This window comes from Pleurodeles waltl, chromosome 12 (genome assembly GCF_031143425.1).
Source record: "Pleurodeles waltl isolate 20211129_DDA chromosome 12, aPleWal1.hap1.20221129, whole genome shotgun sequence".
In the NCBI taxonomy this organism is placed as follows: domain Eukaryota; kingdom Metazoa; phylum Chordata; class Amphibia; order Caudata; family Salamandridae; genus Pleurodeles; species Pleurodeles waltl.
Window position 1 is genome coordinate 351,231,507 of NC_090451.1, and position 22,217 is coordinate 351,253,723.

The 22,217-nt window shown below is 44.4% G+C and overlaps 1 protein-coding gene across 1 annotated transcript in view; it reads left to right on the forward strand.

The window, feature by feature from the left end:
• RHPN2 (rhophilin Rho GTPase binding protein 2) overlaps window positions 1-22,217 on the forward strand; it is a 220,404-nt gene that overhangs the window by 154,487 nt on the left and 43,700 nt on the right. Inside the window, exons 11-13 of the mRNA XM_069216541.1 lie at window positions 23-217; window positions 3,538-3,614; window positions 12,090-12,236. Of these exons, the coding sequence (XP_069072642.1) occupies window positions 23-217; window positions 3,538-3,614; window positions 12,090-12,236 (419 nt within the window). The remainder of the gene's footprint in view (window positions 1-22; window positions 218-3,537; window positions 3,615-12,089; window positions 12,237-22,217) is intronic.

Sequence of the window (22,217 nt, forward strand, 5' to 3'; positions counted from 1 at the left end):
AATCAATCTTTTTTGTTCCTAGGAAAAGCGCACTTACGGAGAGCAATCATTTGTCATGAAGAAGCTTTGAGGGTTACTGGTTTGTGCAGAAAATTGAGAAATATTGATGTTCTCCAAGAGATACTTTCAGCTGCCCACAAGCGTTCTCTCCAGAAATACTCACATCACCAGAAAGAAGATGATTTCCTGAATTTAATAGACGCTCCTGATATTGTTTGTAAGTAGCTCAATTCAAAGAGGATCTTTCAGATGTGCAACAGTTGTTTAGTTCCCATATCTTACTCGTTAAATATAACAATAATTTGACCAATATTTTTTACGTAGCATTTCACGATAATGCGATTAAAAAGTACTTATTTTATATGTTCGTTGTTTCAAAAGAATGATACTGTAAAACATATTTAAGTGTTAAAACCTTTGAATACAAAAAATATTGTTAGAGATATATAAAATAAAGTGTCCAGTAGTAGTTATATGTAACCTAGACTAATTGCACTCGGTAGAACAATGCTTCTTTGCCTAAAACCACCTAAAAACAACAGTATTCTAGGTTCATGCTTTTCCTTCTCACAATTGTTGGCATTTGCCTGTAACTGAAAGCATTCTGTGCACACATACCATGTAAGTGTAGACAACCTCATATAAAATATCTGGTATGTACTAAAAATATTCTGATCACACAGGGTACCAAAGGTATTATTGAGGTGTTACATTGGCAACTCAGCAGAGGGCCTAAATACTTCGAACTCAGCATGGATGAGGTAATGAGGGGAAGTTAGAACAAACGAAGGGATCTGACCCCTGATGAAGGCCCGCAGACCCTTAGTGGCTAAAAGAAAGGCTGAAACATGTTGGTACAAGAAATGTAGGGCCTAGGGCATTAATATAATGAGCAATACCTCATGTGATAAAGCAGTATTTTAATCATGCAGAGGGACTTAAAACATAAAAAATTATATATGGTACCCACCAAGACAGTTTTAGATATTAGGACAGAACAGCAGATCTCAGAGGAAAAGAAAGAAAATTTGTTAGAAGTATAAAAAAGTAGACAAATCTGCTCCGCTCAGGATGTTGGTTTGCACCTGGGCGTAGTAGTGTGCCCAATAATGATGCATGCCACTATTTAGTGGGTGAGGGCAGTTTTTCAAACCTAAGGGTTCTCACGTGTGAAAGAAGGGTGGAATTCCCAGATAGTTAGATATACCTCTGTGCCTCTCAGTGTGTGAGTAGTTCATGGTGAGGGAGGATGAGGGCAGAGTGAGACCTCCTGCCCCTTTATGTTAAGTGTGAGTATGATATACTAAAAATATAACAACTCTCCTAAACCAACAACTAATCCTAGTACTAACCTTGAACCCCACCCCTAAACCTGAAAGTGACCCTAGCCCCCAACCTAACTCTAGCCTCCCACCCAACTCTAGACCTCAACCCAACTTTAGCCGTGAACTCAAACCTATCCCTGAACTCAAACCCTTACTTTACTTCTTGCCTGATATTATTATCACACATGATATTTTTACTGCTGCTCTTTTGGTCCTAAAGATATTTGGCCCACAATATTTCAGTCAGGACTGGTGCATTTCAGACAAACTAGCTACATTTCTGTCCCAAACACAGCAATTGAGTTCTCTTTTGGGTGTAAATCAGCTACAAATAAAGCCACAACAGACATAGAGCTCAGTGTACTTGAGAAGGCATCATTGTTTGTGTACTTCCTGTCCCTATCATATCTTGTCAGCCTTATTTTCTTTGTGCACGGTTGTGGTCTTTCCAAAACTGATTGTAAGCTGCTATTACACAACTCTTAACAAGCTCTTACCCAACTACTGAGGCCTTTGAGTTTTTAAATGTCAGCAGCTATCTAGTGGAAACAACCGGCTGCTGCTAAGAAAAAAAAATAATTTCATAGAATATCTAATCATGTGTTACTAAACAGTCAATGAAGTTAAAACATCAGGCTGACTTCCCCATAGAAATGGAAGAGACTTAACTGAATATGCTGGAGCAGGTGCCCCATGTTCACCTCAGCGGACATGTATAATTCAAGACCAGAAAAGGCTGAAAAGTAGAATTACGTCTTGTTGCAGCGCTCAGGAAGAACTAACTAGTAGCACCTTGCTAACAAGGATTTCATGGAAGTTCTAAAAGTAGCACTTCCTCCATCCTCCCAACTTTGGTGTCTAGGTCTCTGCCCTTTTGCTACAGGAATGCAGACATAACGTTTCCACAGCTGGTGCAGCCAACCTCACCGTCCACCTTGTGCCATGCTACTGCCATGGACATCCAAAATATATACCACTACTTTCACAACTCAGGTTCTCTCTCACACATACACAGAACCCTACTAGCATAACGTGTTTCATGCTCATTGGGGATGCACACAGGATGTTGGCTCAAGTTTCTTGTTGTTACATAACACCAAATCTTTACCTGCAAGAAGTCAGTAAACCTGGACCTCATTTTGCCAGGGACAGGCCTCATCTACTGCGCACACACACACACACACTAGGTTAGTATGATGCCAGGGCCAAAATAGAAGTCACAATACCACTTTCACATGCAGTCCGGCACTTAGGGCAGTTGAACACACCTGAATACAATGCTGGGAACATTCCCAACCAAGCCTTCTTGTGCATTTCTCCACTAGCCAAATTGAGGGTCACAGGGCATTCATTGAAATGGACGGCAGGTCCTTCTCATGATTATCTTGGAAGAATCCAGTATATAATAGATTGCAGTGCTAATGTATGTCTCTAACCTCTGTGTTCTCACTCCATCACCTAGTGTTGCATTCACTGGTGGTTTGAACTGCTGAGTAGATCACAGCCACCATTCTCTTTTAATCCAAGGTGCTAATTAGACAGTTCAACAAGGTGTTTGGTTCTGCATATCCCACCGCATTTAATGGGACCCTTCGATAGGTGAATCCAGAGTCCCAGGATAGTACAGTAAGTTTAATTTTGGAGTAGTTCTGCTGATACCTCCAGATAGTCCCTCAGTCATATACAGTGTACCACAGTTGCCTCTATTGCTTTCATTAGTTCCTGCTGGATTCAGAATAAAAGTGTACCAGAAGCATCTAAATTGTTATTTTCTCAATTAAAGTTTGTTTGTACTATAGAAGATGCTTTTAGAACTTGGCTGTGGGAAATGGTACCATTGTCATTGCTGAGCTCTTCCCCTAAAATGAAGGTGAAGTGTAAACACTGAGCCCTAGATGAATAGTGAGTATGGGAAAAGCAGCTGACAGCTCAATGGTAGTACTGAGATGGTTCTGTGTGTGGATGATACAGAACAATTCGTAACAATTTTGAGATAATAATGTATTACATACAATTACCCTTCTGTGTCATGCTCAACTGCATTGGGTTCCATTATATCTTTTTGTCTTGAAGATCTTTTTACTCCTCCAATCTTGTGCTTCTTCCTTTAAGATTTTGATTACTATGTTCTTGTTGTGGTAATAAACATCAAATTTCACTAATGTTTTATCTAAAAGCCAACAAATGACAGTATATGACGTTTTCCTCCTAGGCAATACAGAATACAAAGCGGAAATCATTGCACCTGATTTATCGAAGGTGAAAGTCACTGACTTTTTCCACAGACTGGTAAGTATGGCGCCGCTACCATACAATATTGCTTGTGCAGGTTGGTTTTAATATTAATACTGCATTTTTATATTAATTTCCCCACACAGTCATATGTATCGTATTTTAAGTAATGGTTGGGTTAATTTGCACGTGAGGTGATTTTAGACCTACGTACCTTGCATATTCATTGGGTATGTTTGAAGAGAGGTTTATGTCATTTATGTGGACAAGAATTGCCATACCTTAGCTTGGAACTTCAATATGAACTGTCTGATTCCATGTCAAAGTCAATAAGATGGAATTCAACTTGTCCACCTCCTAGTAGAGAATTCACAAAGACATCAACTGTCTGGCTGCTGTTCCGGCCTTTCACTCATTGTCAGGTGGAGGGTGTAAGGGAGAAGTAGGTCTAAGTGTTGTCATATTGTCTTGCAGATAGGTTTTGCTATTTTTCTCCACAATCTTGTTGTCTGAAAAGCAGCCAAACACTAGTGCTTCAGGCTTCAAGACAGGAAAGGAATTAATAGTTCTGTCAAAGAAAACCTCAGCAAGGGGAAAACCTCTGAAATACTGGTTGGCTGACAACATAGGCAAATAACCAGAAGGATACTGAAGAAAAAGGTAACAATCCAGGGATTAGAATGAGGAAAAAGTAGTTGTGGCACATTAAACACATAACTAAAACTTTATATAGGCAGGTCTAACCTATGTCCTAGAAGAAATAAAATGCTGTAAATTATGAAAAGGGATCCACTCTCTTGGACTGAAGAATCCAGAAGAAACGTTAGCCACCAGAATCGCTGGTTTTCTGAGAAAAGAAAAGTTTCATGCAGCTAGTAAAAAGATCACTTACTTAAACAGAACTCCAGTATTGTCTGTTACGCCCAAAAAGCACAGTAATGTAAAAAATTAAGTACCAATCTGTGCTAGATCACACATTTAGGACCCTTGCTTCCAGTGAAACAGAAAAGGCCTCCAAGTCATAGCTGTGCATGCCCACCAGGAAGCCCTGTTAATGCTGCCATCCCCCTGAAACCAGACAGCCCAGGCCAAACAGCACACCCAGCAGATGAGAAGGGGCAATGGAACTGGTGAAAACAAGGTCAGTGTCCAAGGAGGTAATAACACACAAAATTAGCAATCCCATTATGGGATCGCCTACCTACACCTTCCCAAGTGTGTAGACCGCACTGCAGGAATGCGTGAAAGCTTTACTGAGGACAAGAATTGACACTCATTGCTGAAATGCGACTGACCAAGATAGAAGGCAACACAAGTTTGTACTTGTCTCTGAACTGTAAGTGATCATGCTAGTAAAATCTATGAACACATCAGATGACTTGAGTAATACCAGAGAGAACAGGCTGGTCCCCAAGGCCTCATTTTATAAAGAGAGGTATCCCAGAAGCCCAAGCAGACAGATTTTGAACAAACTTGGAATTATCTGAAATACCTGGTGGCCCCTACCTCAACACACATTCATTCTACTGTCAAATAATGTTCACCTGAAAGCACTGAATCCACCACACTGAATGTCGGAGAAAAACCTGTTCTCGCCTTCAGATAAGGGTCATGCTTTTGCACTGATAACATTTTACCTTCCTGTGGCCTTTATTACTGTGGATCATCTCACCACACTTCTATCACCTTCAAGACTATATGGCTTCAAAGGAGTTTCCCTTTTATACTTGATGGCATTCCTGTCCTATCACGTTCACCATATAAAATTCACCTCCTTACTCCATGTAGGTTGCCCAAAGGTTTGGCGCTGTTGTCTGCACCATTTAATATGTGTCCAATATGAGACACAACAGGCGTTCCTTAATTCAGGCTTTCTTGGATTTGAAGCAAGGTATTTCAGTAGCCCCTTTCCCAGTTTATGTTTAAGAAACATAGGGGGTCATTACAACCCTGGCGGACGGTGTTAAAGCGGCGGTAAGACCGCCAACAGGCTGGCGGTCTTTTTTTTTGTATTATGACCATGGCGGTTACCGCCATGGTCATCCGCCGCTTCCCCGGAGACGACTGCTGGGCTGGAGACCTGGGTCTCCAGCCCGGCGGCCGTGACAATACCGCTGCCGGTATTGTGACCCAGCTTACCGCCGTGGATTTCCAGCGGTAGGAACCGCCATGAAAACCATGGCGGTAAGCACTATCAGTGCCAGGGAATTCCTTCCCTGGCTTTGATAGGGGTCTCCCCACCCCCCACCCCGACTCCTTCCCCTACACCCCCCACCACCCCACTAAAGGTGGCAGGGCCCCCCTCCCCACCCCGACCCCCGACATTACCTGACACATACACACGCACGCAGGCACCACCAACACACTTACACGCACACACACCGACATACATGCCTACATCCACACACACACTCAGACACGTACACCCACATTCACGCACACATCCATACAGACATACATACAGACAGACACGCACACATTTCCGAAACACGCAACACCCCCGCAAGCATACACGCACTCACATACCCCCCCTACATACACAGACGCACACCACCATGCACCCACACACCACACAACACCCCCCCACCCCCCTCCCGTAACGGACGATCGACTTACCTGTTCCGTCGATCCGCCGGGAGGGGACGGGAGCCATGGGGGCAGCTCCCTCAACACCACACCGCCAACAGAACACCGCCGCGCAGAATCACAGGACGTGATTAGATCGGCGGTGTTCTGTTGGCGTGGCGGTGGAGCAACCTCCACTTCCCCGCCGCCCGCAAGTATGGCTGTTGGCGGCTCTCCGTCGGAAAAATGACGGAGGGCTGCCAACGGTCATAATACGCCGAGCGGCAAACCGCCACTACTGGCGGTCTTCCGCACGGCGGTCCCTCAGCGGTCTTCTTAAAAGACCACTGAGGTTGTAATGACCACCATAAACCTGAGGAATGTCTCTAAAAAGAAACCACTAAAAGTAAATGCAGTGGTACAGACAACACAGAAGAACAGGGAAGGGGAAAACTGAGGAAGTCACATGAAACACCTAAAAATCACCATAAGACAAGACAACAACCTAACTAGAGAGGAAAAAGGGAAGAAGAGGCAAAATCAGTAGAACAAATATGGAGTGGAAGAGAGCATAAATTCCGCTGGCAAAATAACCCAGACGTGTTGTGACAGAGGGTACATAAAATGAATTGCTGTTTGATACCAAAAGAAAACAGGAAACAAACTGCAAGTGTCCTTGAAGAAATTCCTAATGGAATGTGATTGAAGCTATCTGTTTAATAGGAAGTCAGCCATTTAGCTTTTGGAGGCATGGACTAAAGTTCCCACCCCATCGTGATGTCACACTACTTTGCTAAGGAAGACTGGCTGCCACCATGACCCCTCCTTGTAATGTTGGTTGCACACCGAGTCAGATTTCCCAAGGGGCAGCATAACCGCAAGGGCGGAGCAGCAGCAAGCCCTGCTGCAAAGAAAAACACAGAATCAGGGAAAACCTCAAAGTGCAGAACCATGCCTCTCCTGTCGCTCTGGAGTGCGGGAACAGAGGGAATATAAGGAGAGTGAAGGGAGCCCTGTAAACTCTGTGTAGTCAGCCTAACTGAGACATAGATGCGGACCGCAGGCTTCCTAACAGTGTGTTCTGTTGCTCTGCATCTACCATCTCAACAACCAGATGCATAAGGATGACATACAAACTTATCTTTAATTAGAGAGCCAATATTTATTGGATTGCATATGCATACTCAAAACTGGCTAATGTCAAACCTAACTCCCACGACTAGTGAGACGTTTTTTCTACTCATGCTAAGCTTAAAATGTCAATATTAAATTCATAGCCTAAGGGACCGTCAACCAGTCTCAATCAGTGAGTTATCTATGGATCTAAGATCTGACACTAGAAGTCCTCTGCACCTCTAAGCATGACAGAAGTGATGTGCTTTACTGAGATATTGAAAGTTTGTGTACCTTGTACAGAAGGAAAACTGATATCACAATCACCTGACTGCATCAGTACAGGCCTACATCACCTGGTTCTAACAAAGACGTAAAAGAAAGGGGCAGTAGTAAAAAACAAAACTAGGTATTTGAAGGCATTCAAAGAGCAAGTGCCTAGCATTTCATAGCAGGAACATTTTTAGCTATTTCCATAGAGGGTCTTAATAGGCAATTGCTGAAGTCAACCCGTAAAATACAGAGGGTGAAAGTCATTTTGTAGCTTTCTCCAGATACCAATCAAATCCAAATGAGGAGTTGGCCTCTAAATACTATGAGCTTGCCTTTAAAACAGATACTACTCAACTTGATCCAACCGTGAGCAGTGTAATTCTGTAGCCACCGCAGAATTTACAAGCATGATAACCACAGGACTGTGGTAATACTATGAAAGACCATGCGCTTAGTAAGATTAGTTGCATGTTGAAATCATATGTAGGAATGAATTTATTCTACTGTCATAATATCTTGTACCATTTGTCTGTAACAATTGCCTACTGTTCTTACCCACATGGACATCACCCAGGCAACTGATTTTAGTGTAGATACTGCCACAATATTCTTTACACCATTTACAGTAGGTTCATTAACTTTGGGTATATTTTGTTTATCATTTTACCTATCCTGTAAATTATTAAATATTAGAACACTGGAATGTTGAAAGCTCCATTGAAGACAATGGAATAAGATCTCAGCTTATAATGGCTGGTATAAGCCTTCTGCTCCAATATTCCAATGTTTGTCTTTCTGTTTCTCCATTTTTTATTTAAAACATTCTCCTCTCAGTGGGTAGAATGTTCTAATAGCCTTGTGCCCCTTCTGCCTCTGGCTATACTGGTTGTTAATGGCCTTCTCCCTCATTATAGGCCCTCGCCAGGGGCTCAGTCCTATAACTTGGTCTCATGCCCCTTAACAATCAGTATAGCCCTTGGCAGTGGGCTGTAAAGCTATAATATTGATTGGACATTGATAATTATTATGTGTGAAACCTAACAGAGACTTCTAGCTGCAGATGCCTTACCTTAAAATTATCCCCAGGCGTCTGACTGGATCTGGAAACTTTTCATGAGCAGTATCACTTCGTGCCGGTAGGTGGCGTCTTTCAGCTCTGCGTGGCATCGTCAGTGTAATCCGTGCCAGAAGTGACTTGTGGTGTGCCTACAGTGGCACCATCCCAGCATTCTTTCCGCACCAGCCAGCACAGATCCGGTAACAGCTACCCCTAAGTCATTGTTTGACATTTTTCAAGTTTTGTCAAGGTCTTTTTGAGGTTTTCCTCCTGGTATGGCAGGGATGTCATCTAGGAAGGCTGGCTTCAAGCCCTGCAGCACCTATCACTGCTCGATGTTAGAGAAGAACCTGCATCTTGTATGTCCTTGGTGCCTCAAGCGAGGCCTGCTCTGATTGCCGCTCCATAAACCCGAAGGCCTTGAGAGAGCAATTCCTCAAGCTCCTGGTGGCTCGACAACCGATTCCGCAACAATAAGACCCTAGTCTAGAGGAAAGTCCCGGAAGCGGTTGTGGAGATCCTTGTCGCACTCGAGCTCATCCGGCCACTCAGGTAAGCCCCACCTGAAGAATTCAAAGAGATTTTCCACTTCATCTTGTCCTTCGTCTGTCAATACGACGGGGCATTGGCATTCGAGGCTTGGCTCAGCGGTTGAGACTGCGTATGGGCCGTCTCCATGCATCACCAGAGTTTCTAGGAGTTGGAACGACCCCCACCCAGTTAAAATAATTTTATGCAGCCTTGCACCTTATACTTAGATGGCCCATTCCCTCTGGCACGCCTGCGGGCCCTGCAGGTTCGGGAGGTGTCCATGCTGGTTCCATGCCAAAGGTTTCAGTGCCATTCGAGCCCCTTGGATTCACAGATAGATCCAGAGTGGCGCCAATCGCACCACCTCAATCTTCCCGGCACCAATGCTCCCGGCACCCATCAGCAGCACTGTCCCCATTCTGATTGCTGACTCCGACATGGAGCCAGAAGGGCGTTTTATGATGCAAACTCTGGTGCCAACTGGAGCCTTGCCTTCCAGGTTTGAGTCGCCGACTGGATACTTGCCTTCCAGGTCAGAACCCGAGCCCTATTCTAAAGGGCTAGGACTCATGGAGGATTAGGAGGGGACCCTGAAAAATAACAGCCTTAGGATACCAACATGGACTGGTGTGAGGACTTGGCAGATGCCAGCGGACTGAAAACCTCTCCAGATCCTGGCATGCTTTCTCCCCTTTCCGTGGCTACAGAGGAGGGAGAGCTATTTGCAATGGTGCTGAGGAGAGCAGCTGAGGTCCTGAACCTTAACTTGCCCTCAGTGGCAGTCAAGATGTATGTCTTGATAGAACTGCTTCAACAGGAGTGTCCCCATCAGAACCCCTTCTCCAAATTAACAAGACTGTTCCTGATGTCCTGCTTGGAACCTGGTCCAAGCCCAACAAAGGGGCTCCTATGAATAAAACATATGCCAACCACCCACCCCAGGGAACCCCAACTTCCTCACACAGCACCCTACCCCAGAGAGCTTGGTGGTCCAAACCTCAGCTTCCTATGTAAATCCTGGTGCATTCCCGACTGCACCTCTGGATAGGGTATCCAAGAGGCTGGACAACTTAGGAAAGAAGATGTTTACTTCCACCGGCCTGGCATTGCGGTTGGTGAACACTGTATGTCTTTTGGGCTGCTATACCCACGCTCTGTGGGATACGGTTGCGCAGGTGCTGCCAATGGTTCCAAAGGAGGCCAGGGCCATGCTCTCCCAAGCTGTTGCAGATAGGAGAGATGCAGCTACATTTATGATAATATGTGGACTGGACACCACTGACTCCCTGGACAGAGCAGTTTAACCAACATTGGCCTTATGATGCCACGCCTGAGCCCTATAAACCCCTGTTGTTACATAGTTTTTAACCATTCCCATCCACCCCATTAATAACAGAGATACCTTGGGAGTGAATGAGGAATTGTTGTCTCTGAGTTATTCCCCATTGTTAACTTTCTTCAAAGAGCTCCCTGGAAGATGGTTGAGCCCACCATGACCTTTAGGAGCCAGGGTGAACCCGATGATGAAGCATGCCACTATTAGAGTGAGTGAGAGGTATAAAAACAAGAGAAAGATTTTCCCCTTTTGTACACATCCTTAGTAGTATTTTATAGATGGGGCCGGTGTCTTGGTCCCTCTTTCAATGTGCCTCTTGCCCGTGAGGGATACTCTATTGGTAGTGCTGGGACTTATGGCCTCCCGTATTTGCTGGCAACTCTGCAGGCTCTACAGTGGGACCCAAAATTCCAGTGGCCGCTGCATTAGGGGAATCCTTCCGACATGGTTCAGATCTCAGAGAGAACTGCCAAGGAACTGAAGTGTTGGCTAACAGCTGCAATTGGGTCAGCAGCAGACCCCTTTACCTTCCCCAACCAGAGCTGACAGTGGTGAAAGATGCATCACTCCTGGGAGGAGGCGGGGGGTTATCTGAGAGAGATGGAGATCAGAGGACACTGGTCTCCGGCAAAATCCAGGCTTCACACCAACCTGCTGGAGCTCCATGCGATCTGGCTGGCATTGAAAGCCTTTCTACCCACCATCAAGGGAAAGCTAGCAAAGGTATTCATGGACACCACCACCAGTATGTAGTACTGCAACAAACAGGGGTGGGGTAGTGGACCCTTTGTCAGGCGGCCCTGCATCTTTGGACATGGCTGGAATGTCAGCGCATTTCCCTGATGGTTCAACAGCTGGCGGCTTCTCTGAACACCTGGGCAGACAAACTCAGCCGACAATGCCTAGTGGATCACGAATAGCATCTCCATCTGGAGGTGGTGCAAGGTCTCTTTCAGTAGTGGGGAGAGCCTTATTTACATCTGTGTAAGAAAACTGTGGCTTGAAGTCTGTCAGATGAACAAGTTACTTACCTTTGGTAACACCTTATCTGGTAGAGACTATGTAGCCGTAGAATCCTTACCGACCTACCCATCCTCCCAGCTCTGAGAACTAATTTCTAGAGACAGAGCTAGTCACTTCAGGGACCCAATTTTCCACACAAGTGGTCCGTGTTCTTTGGGGCTCTGCACTTCTGACGCAGAAAGTTGCTAAAAGAAACTGACATCAGCACACTGGAGTGGCGTGTACATAGGCACTGCGCATGTCACTTCCAGCGCGGACGATGCCAAAGGTGCCATGCGCACCTGACCGACGCCACCTACTGGTGCACAGGGATACTGCTCATGAAACCATCCGGATCTAGGCTGACGCCTCAAGTTAATTCTAAGGTAAAGAACCTGCAGCTAGATTTTCTACCAGGTAAGCATTACCGAAGGTAAGTAGCTTGCTCTACTGTGTTACAGTTGACTTGGTACCTGCACTTATTTGACCACCTGGGAACTCTCACCCCACCCCAAACCCAACTGTCTGTGATGGGTGGCAAAACTGTCTCAGATGGTATACAACTCAAAATCAAAATTGTGGCCATAATTTAAAAGACAGGACAATCATAAAAGGAAAATATACCTATCACTCATCTTTTTCTTTTCCCTTGCAGGGTCCACTGTCCTTATTTTCAGCTAAACAAAGATGGTCAGCTCCTCGGACTATTTTAATTAACGCTGAAGATGTAGAGCAAGGGTTTACATTAAAAGGCAGTTCACCTGTGCAAGTCCATTGTTTGGATCCACTTTGTAGTGCTGCAGTAAGTCATTATTTGTAATATTTATATTTGGATGCATCTGTTGTCATATAGAAATGCAAACATAGTGAGAGGATGACATATTTTTATTAGATTGAAAGCAATTAATGTTAAATGTCATTTCCACCTACAATATGAGTGTGCGTGTGTTACAAGCATTAAAAGGGACAAAATAGGGTTCTGCAGCATAGTATTGAGTCATATGTCCAGAATGTTTTAAACACTGTAGTTTACAAGTGATAACAGTTGGTGTGTGCGGCTTGGTGACGTTCCTCAGAAATTAAAATTGCACAAATAATTTGTTACACCTTTCATGCCAGAGATTCTGCTTGACATAGGGGCATCCCTCAAGGCTCCTGCCCACACTTCATGATAGGAACTAAAAAGAGCACAGATTGTTTTAATAGTCGTTTTTATCTGCATTAGTACCCTTCATGAGATGAGTGAAAATTATCTTTGCTCAAGGTTTACTGGGGCTTCCAATCTACCAGACAGATGATGCAAAATATAAAAAAGGGTTTTCTAAATTGAATGAAAAACAAATCAATTTGTACACATTAATTGGGGGTTAAAAAACAAGGACAGTACCCAACTCAACTGTGATTTGCGTGTTTTTGCTCGTGCAATAAATATGTTGGTCTAAATGACACCTTTAAGTGGTTATTTTCTTGTCATGTACTTATCCTTTGATTTAATATCAAATTTGTTTTAATTACTCCGACCAAAACCATAGGCTGGACATCAGCCCCCTTTTTCATGTTTTATTTGTTTCTGATTTTTTTTTTTTTTACTATTTTATTTTCATACAACACATATAAATTAGCACTATTTTAATTCCAAATGAACACAATAAATGTACCACTGTTTACCATCAGAACACAGTACAAAGTTGTGGGACCTTTGAAAGTGTTACAGTCTGTTTGTGCAGTTTTTCTAAGAAGCTAAGGGTGTTAACTCATACATCCCCAGACCTTCTCCTTGGCAACAAATTTAGAGTTATGGAAGGGCCCAATAAAAACAGCCCTCCGTCGCTGCTGTATGAATGTTAACTCATACATCCCCAGACCTTCTCCTTTGCAACAAATTTTGAGTTATGGAAGGGCCCAATAAAAACAGCCCTCCGTCGCTGCTGTATGAATGAATGAATCAATCATTTTGGGGATAGTTTCAATACAGAAACTTAAAGGGTATTGAACAACGAGTCTAGTTGCCCAATCTTGAAATATCTTTTGAATACCTCATTTGCGATTAATATTTGACAGCAACATTTTGGATATGTTCTCTCTTGATAGCCAACCAAAGAAATCCAGTTAATTAACTACTTATGGGAAACCATACTTTTACACCCAACATTTTTGGATTATTGCCCACATCTCAACTGCAGCAGATGATGGACAGAATTATGTCCCCTAGCCTAGGAATTTAAAAAAAACTGCTGCAGGTGAGATGTACTGAGGAATACAAAAAATAATTTGTGGAATGTCTGTATTAATATCTGCCATTGGCGACCACTCAGACACATTGCAGTCTCTGTGTGGAGGTAAATGTAATCCTGACCCAGTTTACCCAGCTAGTATATGGAGGCATATTGTTTTTGCACAGGCCACTGGAGACACCCCTCTGCCTACAAATATATATAGCCTCATGTTACATATCTATATATTACCTACTGGCGGTCGTCACTAGGTAGGTAAGGTTAGGACCTAGTTTCCATAGGAAAAGTGTTTATTGTTCTGCTAATAACTTTGACGCCTTTTGATGAATCTTCACAAATTTTTCAAAACTATTTTGCCACTTACTTTAACTGCTGTCTGGAAAGTTTCAGGGTGATTTGTCGAGGGAGTAACGAGAAAAAGGGTGGGGAGGTGGGTGCCCCAAAATGCATTTTCCCCATGCAATTTCAAATAGGGATTTTAGACACGACTACAGCAAAAAACCGCTGGACTGAATTACATCAGTTTGTCAGAAAGCTAGATCTTGGTCCAGAAAGAAAACACGTTACTTACCAGTTCTCCAGTACTGGCATCTTTCATAGATTCACATGCTTGAATCTTCCCTGTCGTCAAAGTGGTAGTCCAACAGTATCACTATAAGAGCAGTGCAATATACACTAACATGCTACAATCCAATGGATAGCCACTGCAATAGCCTATCCATAGCCTTTTGTAAAAAAGAACCAAACCTAGGACACAATTAATCAGACAACAACACCATGTAGAACCTTCCCAAGAGAGGCTGAGTTCCTCTGATTTTCTAGCACAAGTGTGATGAAGGTGTAAATGAGGAAATAAGGTAAGCCTCGCTGGGGAGGAGGCCTGCGTCGCTTGTGAATCCATGAAAAATGCCAATACTGGAGAACTGTAGTTACAGGTAAGTAACTTGTTTTCTTCTCCAGTATTGGATCTTTCATAGATTCACACTCTTGAATCAGAATAGCGAGCAGTATTAACAGTTCACAGTTGTGAAAATACAAATACCCTTAGCGGATGGTGGGTAATAATACGATATAACTGTGCACTTTCTACCATATAAGAAATGGTAGTATATAAAATTAAGCATGAATTAGATAATCACACCATGAGAGATAAAATGATAAACAAAAATAAATTCACCTCTATGATGATATAACTGCACTTTCTACCATATAAGAAATGGTAGTATATAAAATTAAGCATGAATTAGATAATCACACTATGAAAGATAAAATGATAAACAAAAATAAATTCACCTCTGTGAGAAGATGCTTACCTTATTAGAAAAGATGATGTAAGACTGCTTGTCCTACAGCTGCATCTGTGCTAGCTGGGAACTCCAAGCAGTAATGCAGTGTGAAAGTATGTGTGTTTTTCCATGTAGCAGCACAACAGATTTTCTCCAAGGAAACACCAGCAGAAAGGGCAGCAGAAGAGTATATTGCCCGTTTAGAATGTGCTTTAGGCTTGAGTGTGAGCACTTACCCGCTTTAAAATAACAGAGATGGATGGTTGCTAAAATCCATCATGAAATAGTTGTTTTTAAGACTGAAGCACCTGATTTCTTAGGATCATAGGAAATCAGTAACTGATCAGTTTTCCGAATTTGTTTAGTTCTTTGCAAATAAAATTTAAAACATTGTTTGACATCATGAAAATGAAGTGCCTTTTCAGCTGACGAGGATCGATTTGGATAAAAGGTGCAGAGTATCACAGGTTCGTTGAGATGCAGTTGGGATGGAACTTTAGGAATAAGCCTTAGATTTGTTTTAAGGTCATCAGTGAAGCGTAGATAGGGTTTCTTCATAGTAAAAGCATGGATTTCGCTTAATCTCCTTGTGCCACGAGTAATGCAACTTTCCAAGTAAGATATTGGAGCACAGCTTTGTAAATAGGCTCGTAGAGGTGATTTTATAAGTTGAGAAAGGACTACATTAAGATTCCACTCCAGTAGAGGAGGGTGAATCGGAGGAAAGGCTCTAAATAAACATTTCATAAATTGCTTGATGATTCGGTTAGAGCAAAGAGAGACAGAATTGAGAGAGCGTCTGTAAAGTGAAATAGTAGTGAGGTGAACTTTAACAGATGCATGTATCAGGTAGAATCTGTACTGGTGATTAATTGAGAGGGTGGATTTTGTTTTGTAGACACCAAGAGTAAAAACGTCTCCATTTGATCCCTTAGGCTCTGTTGGTGGAATCAGCTCTCGCCTTGGATACTATATCCCTGTAATCTTGGGGGATGTTTAAATGCTTGAACTTGTTGAATTCAGGAGCCATGCATGCAATTTGAGAGAGGCAGGATGTGGATGGAGGATCTGCCCTTTGTTCATGGTTAATAGAGTTGGCGTTACAGGCAGGCAATATGGGTTGGTTCCGAGAGTAGTATAAATTGCGTGAACCAGTGTTGTCGGGGTCAGTGCGGAGCAACGAGGATCAGGCGTCACAATTCTCTCTTCATTTTCATTAGAATCCTGGAGGTAAGAGGGTGTGGGTTAAAAGCATAAGGAAAGATCCCTGATCATCTTATCGAAAACGCATTCACCCATAACCCTCTCTGTGGTTCCCAGCTGGCGAAGAACCAGCATTTTCGGTTCTCTTGCGAAGCGATCTAAATTTGGTGTGCCCTATCTCTGCAATATGGAATCAAGAATTGTCTGATTGAGTTCCCAGTCATGGAAGATTTGACTGGTTCTGCTCAGGGTATCTGCTAGATTGTTCTTTATCCCTGGTAGATGCTCTGCCATGATGGAGATACGATGTAGTAGTGCCCATTTCCAAATTCTCTGAGCCTCTAGAGAGAGAATGTGAGACCTCGTACACTTCCCTGCTTGTTTAGGTAATGCATGCTGGTGGTGTTGTCTGTTAGAATGAGGACAGATTATGTTTGTATCCTTAGAAGGAATGACTGCAGTGCCAGAAAAATGGCTCTCAACTCTAGGAAATTGATGTGCATTTTGGAAAGAGAAGCACTCCATCTGCCCCTTATTTGGAGATATTGAAGATGGGCTTCCCAAACTTCCAGGGAGGCATCTGAGGTGATAATGAAATCTGGAAGTCGAGAGAGGAATGTTAGGCCGCTGAAAGGTTGCTGGCGGACTGCCACCTAGAAGGGCTTTTTTCGTATTAGGAGTAATCCAAATTAGATCATTGAATGGTGTGATTACTTGGAGCCAGTGCTTGCCCAACTGTTCGTGGAAGGGTCTCATTCTAAGACGTGCGTGAGGCAGTATGAGGATGACTGAGGACATCATGCTTAGGAATGACTTGAGGAGACGGACAGAAACAAACTCTTTCTAGACAGGTCCTGAGCCAGTGATATTATGCTTCTTTGTCTCCCTGCAGACAAGAATGCCTTGTTTTGTATGGTGTCCAAAGTTGCCCTGAGAAAACGTATCCTCTGAGAGGGTGAGAGTACCGATTTTTGGAAATTGACTGTGAGTTCTAGAGAGCGAAACAGTTGGAGGCAAAACTACGTGGCTTCTGAGGCCTCCTGAAGAGACAGCGCTTTTACAAGCCTATTGTCGAGGTACGGAAAATGTTGTAGTCCTTTGAGCCTCAAATGTGCTACTGCTAAGGCAAGGCATTTGGTAAACACTCGGCAGCTGAACGAAGGCCGAAGGGTAGGACTTTGAACGGAAAGGGAGCTCCTACCACAGTAAAGTGAAGACATTTATTTTCAATGCTTTGGGTGAATAGGGAGGTGAAAGTAGGCCTCCTGCAAATCGAAAGTGGCCATAAAGTCCACCTAGTCGAGAAGTTGCAAAATCTCCTCGAGAGTTACTGTATAGAAGGATTTTTTGTGTATATATATGTTCGGTGGCATGTGTAGCTGCAGATACACATGCTGTGCATTATCCTGACATCTAGTGTTGGGCTTGGAGTGTTACTAGTTGTTTTTCTTCGAAGAAGTCTTTTCGAGTCACGAGACCGAGGGACTCCTCCCTTTCGGCTCCATTGCAAATGGGCGTCGACTCCATCTTAGATTGTTTTCTTTCCGCCATCGGGTTCGGACATGTTCCTCTTCACTCCGTATTTCGAATCGGGAAAGTTCGCTAAATATCGAAAATTCGACGGTATTGTTCTCGCTCGGTACCGGGTTGAGTGTTATCGTATCGGCACCGATCGCAGAAACGCTCCGGCGGCCCTTCGGGGCTTCCGCTCTTCAGCAGGGCCTGGTCCACCCAAACGCATCCATCGACGAAGACTAATGGATCGGACCCCCTTCCGCTTCTGTCCGAAGTGCCACTCAAAGTATCCTTATACAGACCAACACCTGGTCTGTAATCTGTGTTTATCACCAGAACACAGGAAGGATACTTGTGAGGCCTGTCGAGCGTTTCGATCAAAAAAGACCCTTCGTGATCAACGAGCGAGAAGACTGCAAATGGCGTTGACACCGAGAGAACAACTCGACTCCGAGGAGGAGGAAAGAATTTCCATCCAGGGGACGGACTCTGACGATTCCGAAAGTGAGCGAACCACGACGATGCAGAAAACAGTGAATAAAACTGCCCCATCCAAAACCCACACAAAGATTGTTAAGGCCAAGGGGACGCCACCGCCAGCAGGCCATGGCTTAACCCATCAAAAAGAAGGTGACCAAACATCGGCACTGAAAAAGGTCAGAGATTTGCCGAAGACTTCCGACTCCGGTCGAGATTCCGGCACCGAACGATCTCGACACCGAGAGTTCGACTCACCCAAGGTGAGAAAAATAACGTCGGAACCAAGAAAGACTTTATCGGAAACATCAGTACCGAAAAAAGCGGCTTCGGAGCCGAAAAGAAGCTCTTACACAGAAGAGCAAAGACTTGCCAGCCAAATGCATGAAAAACACAGATTTGAGCAGGAAATAAGTATGGTTGAGCCAGACCATACGCAAAGGAGGTTGCATATCCAGAAGGAAACTGGGAAAATACAAACTCTTCCTCCAATTAAAACAAAAAGAAAACTGGCATTTCAAGAGTCAGAAATGCAGCTAAAGGCGAAGGAGGCCAGAGAAAAAACACCACCACCAAGTTTTTCTCCACAACCTTCCCCACTCACCACAGTTGTCTACGGTGGGAACACCTCCTGTGCAGTCACCTATGCATACAGGGATGACGCAGGATGATCCTGATGCATGGGACTTGTATGATGCACCAGTATCAGACAACAGTCCGGACTGTTACCCAACAAAGCTGTCACCTCCAGAGGACAGTACTGCATATATGCAGGTACTATTAAGGGCAGCTACGTTCCACAATGTAGCAATGCACTCTGAGCCAATAGAGGATGATTTCCTGTTCAACACCCTGGGATCCACCCACACTTCCTACCAGAGTCTGCCAATGCTCCCGGGCATGCTCAAACATGCAAAACAGGTATTCCAGGAGCCAGTTAAAGGAAGGGCTATCACACCTAGGGTGGAGAAAAAATACAAGCCTTCCCCAACGGATCCTGTGTTTATAACACAGCAACTTACACCAGACTCGGTGTTTGTAGGAGCAGCAAGAAAGAGGGCAAACTCTCAATCGTCAGGAGACGCTCCACCGCCTGACAAAGAGAGTAGGAAGTTTAACGCAGCGGGCAAATGAGTGACAGCACAGGCAGCCAATCAATGGCGGATTGCAAACTCCCAAGCCCTACTTGCTCGCTACGACAGGGCACACTGGGACGAGATGCAACACATTATACAACACTTGCCCATAGAACACCAGAAACGTGCCCAACAGGTTGTGGAAGAAGGACAAGCAATATCCAACAACCAAATAAGGTCCGCATTAGACTCGGCAGTCACAGCAGCACGAACAGTCAACACTGTGGTAAACATTCACAGGCATGCATGGTTACGAAGCTCTGGATTCAAGCCAGAAAAACAACAAGCAGTGTTTAACATGCCTTTTAACCAGGAACAATTGTTTGGGCCAGAAGTGGACACAGCAATTGAAAAATTAAAGAAGGACACAGCCAAAGCCATGGGCGCGCTCTACTCCCCACAGGGCAGAGGCATATTTAGAAAGCCACAATTTAGAGGGGGGTTTCGAATGCAAACACCAGAGCCTTCCACCTCGCAAACCAGACCCACCTATCAGGCACCATACCAGAGGGGAGGGTTTCGTGGCTCATAGAGGTGGACACTTCCCAAGAGGAAGGGGAAAGTTCCAGACACCTAAAACAAGCCAAACCAAACAGTGACTTCAATGTCACAGAACGCCAACACTTAACACCAGTGGGGGGGAGACTTACCGCATACTATCAAAACTGGACACACATTACTACGGACGTATGGGTCCTAGCCATTATCCAACATGGTTATTGCATATAATTCACAAATTTCCCACCAGATGTGCCCCAAAGCGCACACAATATGTCCAAACAACACTTAGACCTATTACAAATAGAGGTCCAAGCATTATTACAAAAACAAGCAATAGAGTTAGTACCCAACTGTGAGAAAACAGGGCTGATTGCAGAGGCCCCATAACTTTTTGCCCCCATTTTCCTCTTTTTGCTGGTGTTTTCCTGACTTTGATGGTGCCCTGGGTACTGCTAACCAGTCCCAGGGCCTGTGCTCTGTGTAAAATGGATATGCAAATTAGGCTAATTATAATTGGCTAAGTTAACCTACCTATAAGTCCCTAGTATATGGTAGGGCATGTAGGTTTAGGGACCACAGCATAGGTGGTGCACACCTAGGTGCACTGCTGAGGTGCCCAGTGTCATTTTAAAGGCAGGCCTGCTTTGCTGGCTGCTTTTAAATTAAAGTTATATGCAAATTCGACTTTGGAATTAAAGGTACTTCCAAAGTCTTAAACTACCTTATTTTTACATATAAGTCACCCCTAAGGTGTGCCCTATGTGCCCCTAGGGCTGGGTGCCATGTAACTATAAGCAGGGACTTTATAAAAATAGATTTATAAGCCCTGGTGAGGTAAAAACAGCCAAATTCGTTTTTCCCTCATTGAAGTAAATGGCCTTCATAGGCTAGAATGGGCAGACTTTATTTTAAATTTTAAAGTCTCCTTAAATGTTACATACCAAGAATTTGGTATCAAATTGATTGTTGTAATAAATCCCACAACTTCCAGTTGTTGAATTTAATATAACTTGTCCAGGTAAAAAGTTTAGACTTTACCTAAAAAGTTGCCAATTTCAGCTCTGCATTGTTTTTGCTGCTGTGCTCTGATTGGCCAGCCTGCAGCAGCTTCTGCCAGGCTGCCTTGATGAGGTGTGAAGTGGCCAGACTTCACACAAAGGAATGTGCTTGGGGGAGAGAATCTCCCCTCAGCAGATGGTGAGGCAGGAAGGGGGAGGGCTGCCAAACTGGTCTTCAAAGGCAGAGAAGGACATTTGCAGCACCCAGCAACACCCCCACATCCTGCAACCCCAGACAGCTAGGTGCCCCCTTGATTAGATTAGGAGAGGGCAGGAGAGGGGTGTGTTTATGATTTTTAGCCACACCAGTGGGTGGGCTCAGCCAGATGTAACCTCCAAAAATCAGATTCATCCATGTTGGATTTTTGGAGACTGTTGCCTTCTGGGATGGATTTTTGCCACACTTCCCAGGAAGTGGTCATCACAGGGGGACGACCCTGTCCCTAATTGGAGAACCAGGGCCCCCCTGCTTTTCACCCAGGAGCAAGGATAAAACTGGCAGACCTGCACCCACACCTCAGATCCCCTCCAGAATTCAACAAGAAAGGAACTAAAGGAGAAGAAGGACTGCCCTGCTGGACCCCTGGCCTGCACCTGGAACCTGCACTCAGAAGGACTGCACCAGCTGCACACTTGGGCTTCACCACAAGAAGGACTTTGCCTGGTTTCAACTGGTTCAAGGAGGGACTCCCTGTTTGCTACAGGTGAAAAATTGCTAACCAGAGTCCCCTGCACCAACTCCTGAAGAAAGCGACCAGCTGACCACTGTCCAGTGGCCAAAAAGGAGTTTGCGCCAGGTGCATTCTGGGAGTTGAAGTCCGCACCCCCCAAGGACCATCACAGAACTTCTGGACCCTTGGGGTGAGCTGTGGACCCCAAAAGAACCTTAAAAGAACATCTGGGTGAAGCCCCAGAAGTTTGGAAAAGATTTGAGAATTTTTGGAAAAAAGCTCCAGAGAGGGACCGACCCGCCGCGGAAATTATAGCCGGCTTGCCTCAACCGCGACCCGGCCTGACTTCGTGGTTCGTCCCGGTAAAGAAAAACATCCAAAAAAGAGACTAAGTCCGAACGTAAAAGTTGACCGGGACCTCCCAGCCATCGTATCCGAGAAGGGCTCCATGGACGTCGGATCAAGATACAGGTTTACCCCGGTCGAAGGATTTTCCTCTCGAAAAAACGACTAAGTCCGAAGGTAAAAGTCTCCACCGAGGAAACCCACATCGCGTATCCGGACAAGGGCTCCAGGAGGTCGGATTCAACTGGCAGGTTCGTCCCGGTGAAGAAAAACTTCAAAATAAAGACTAAGTCAGAAGGTAACTTTTTAACCGAGGCCTCCAGCGACCTGTAGCCGAGCAGGGCTCCATCGCGGTCG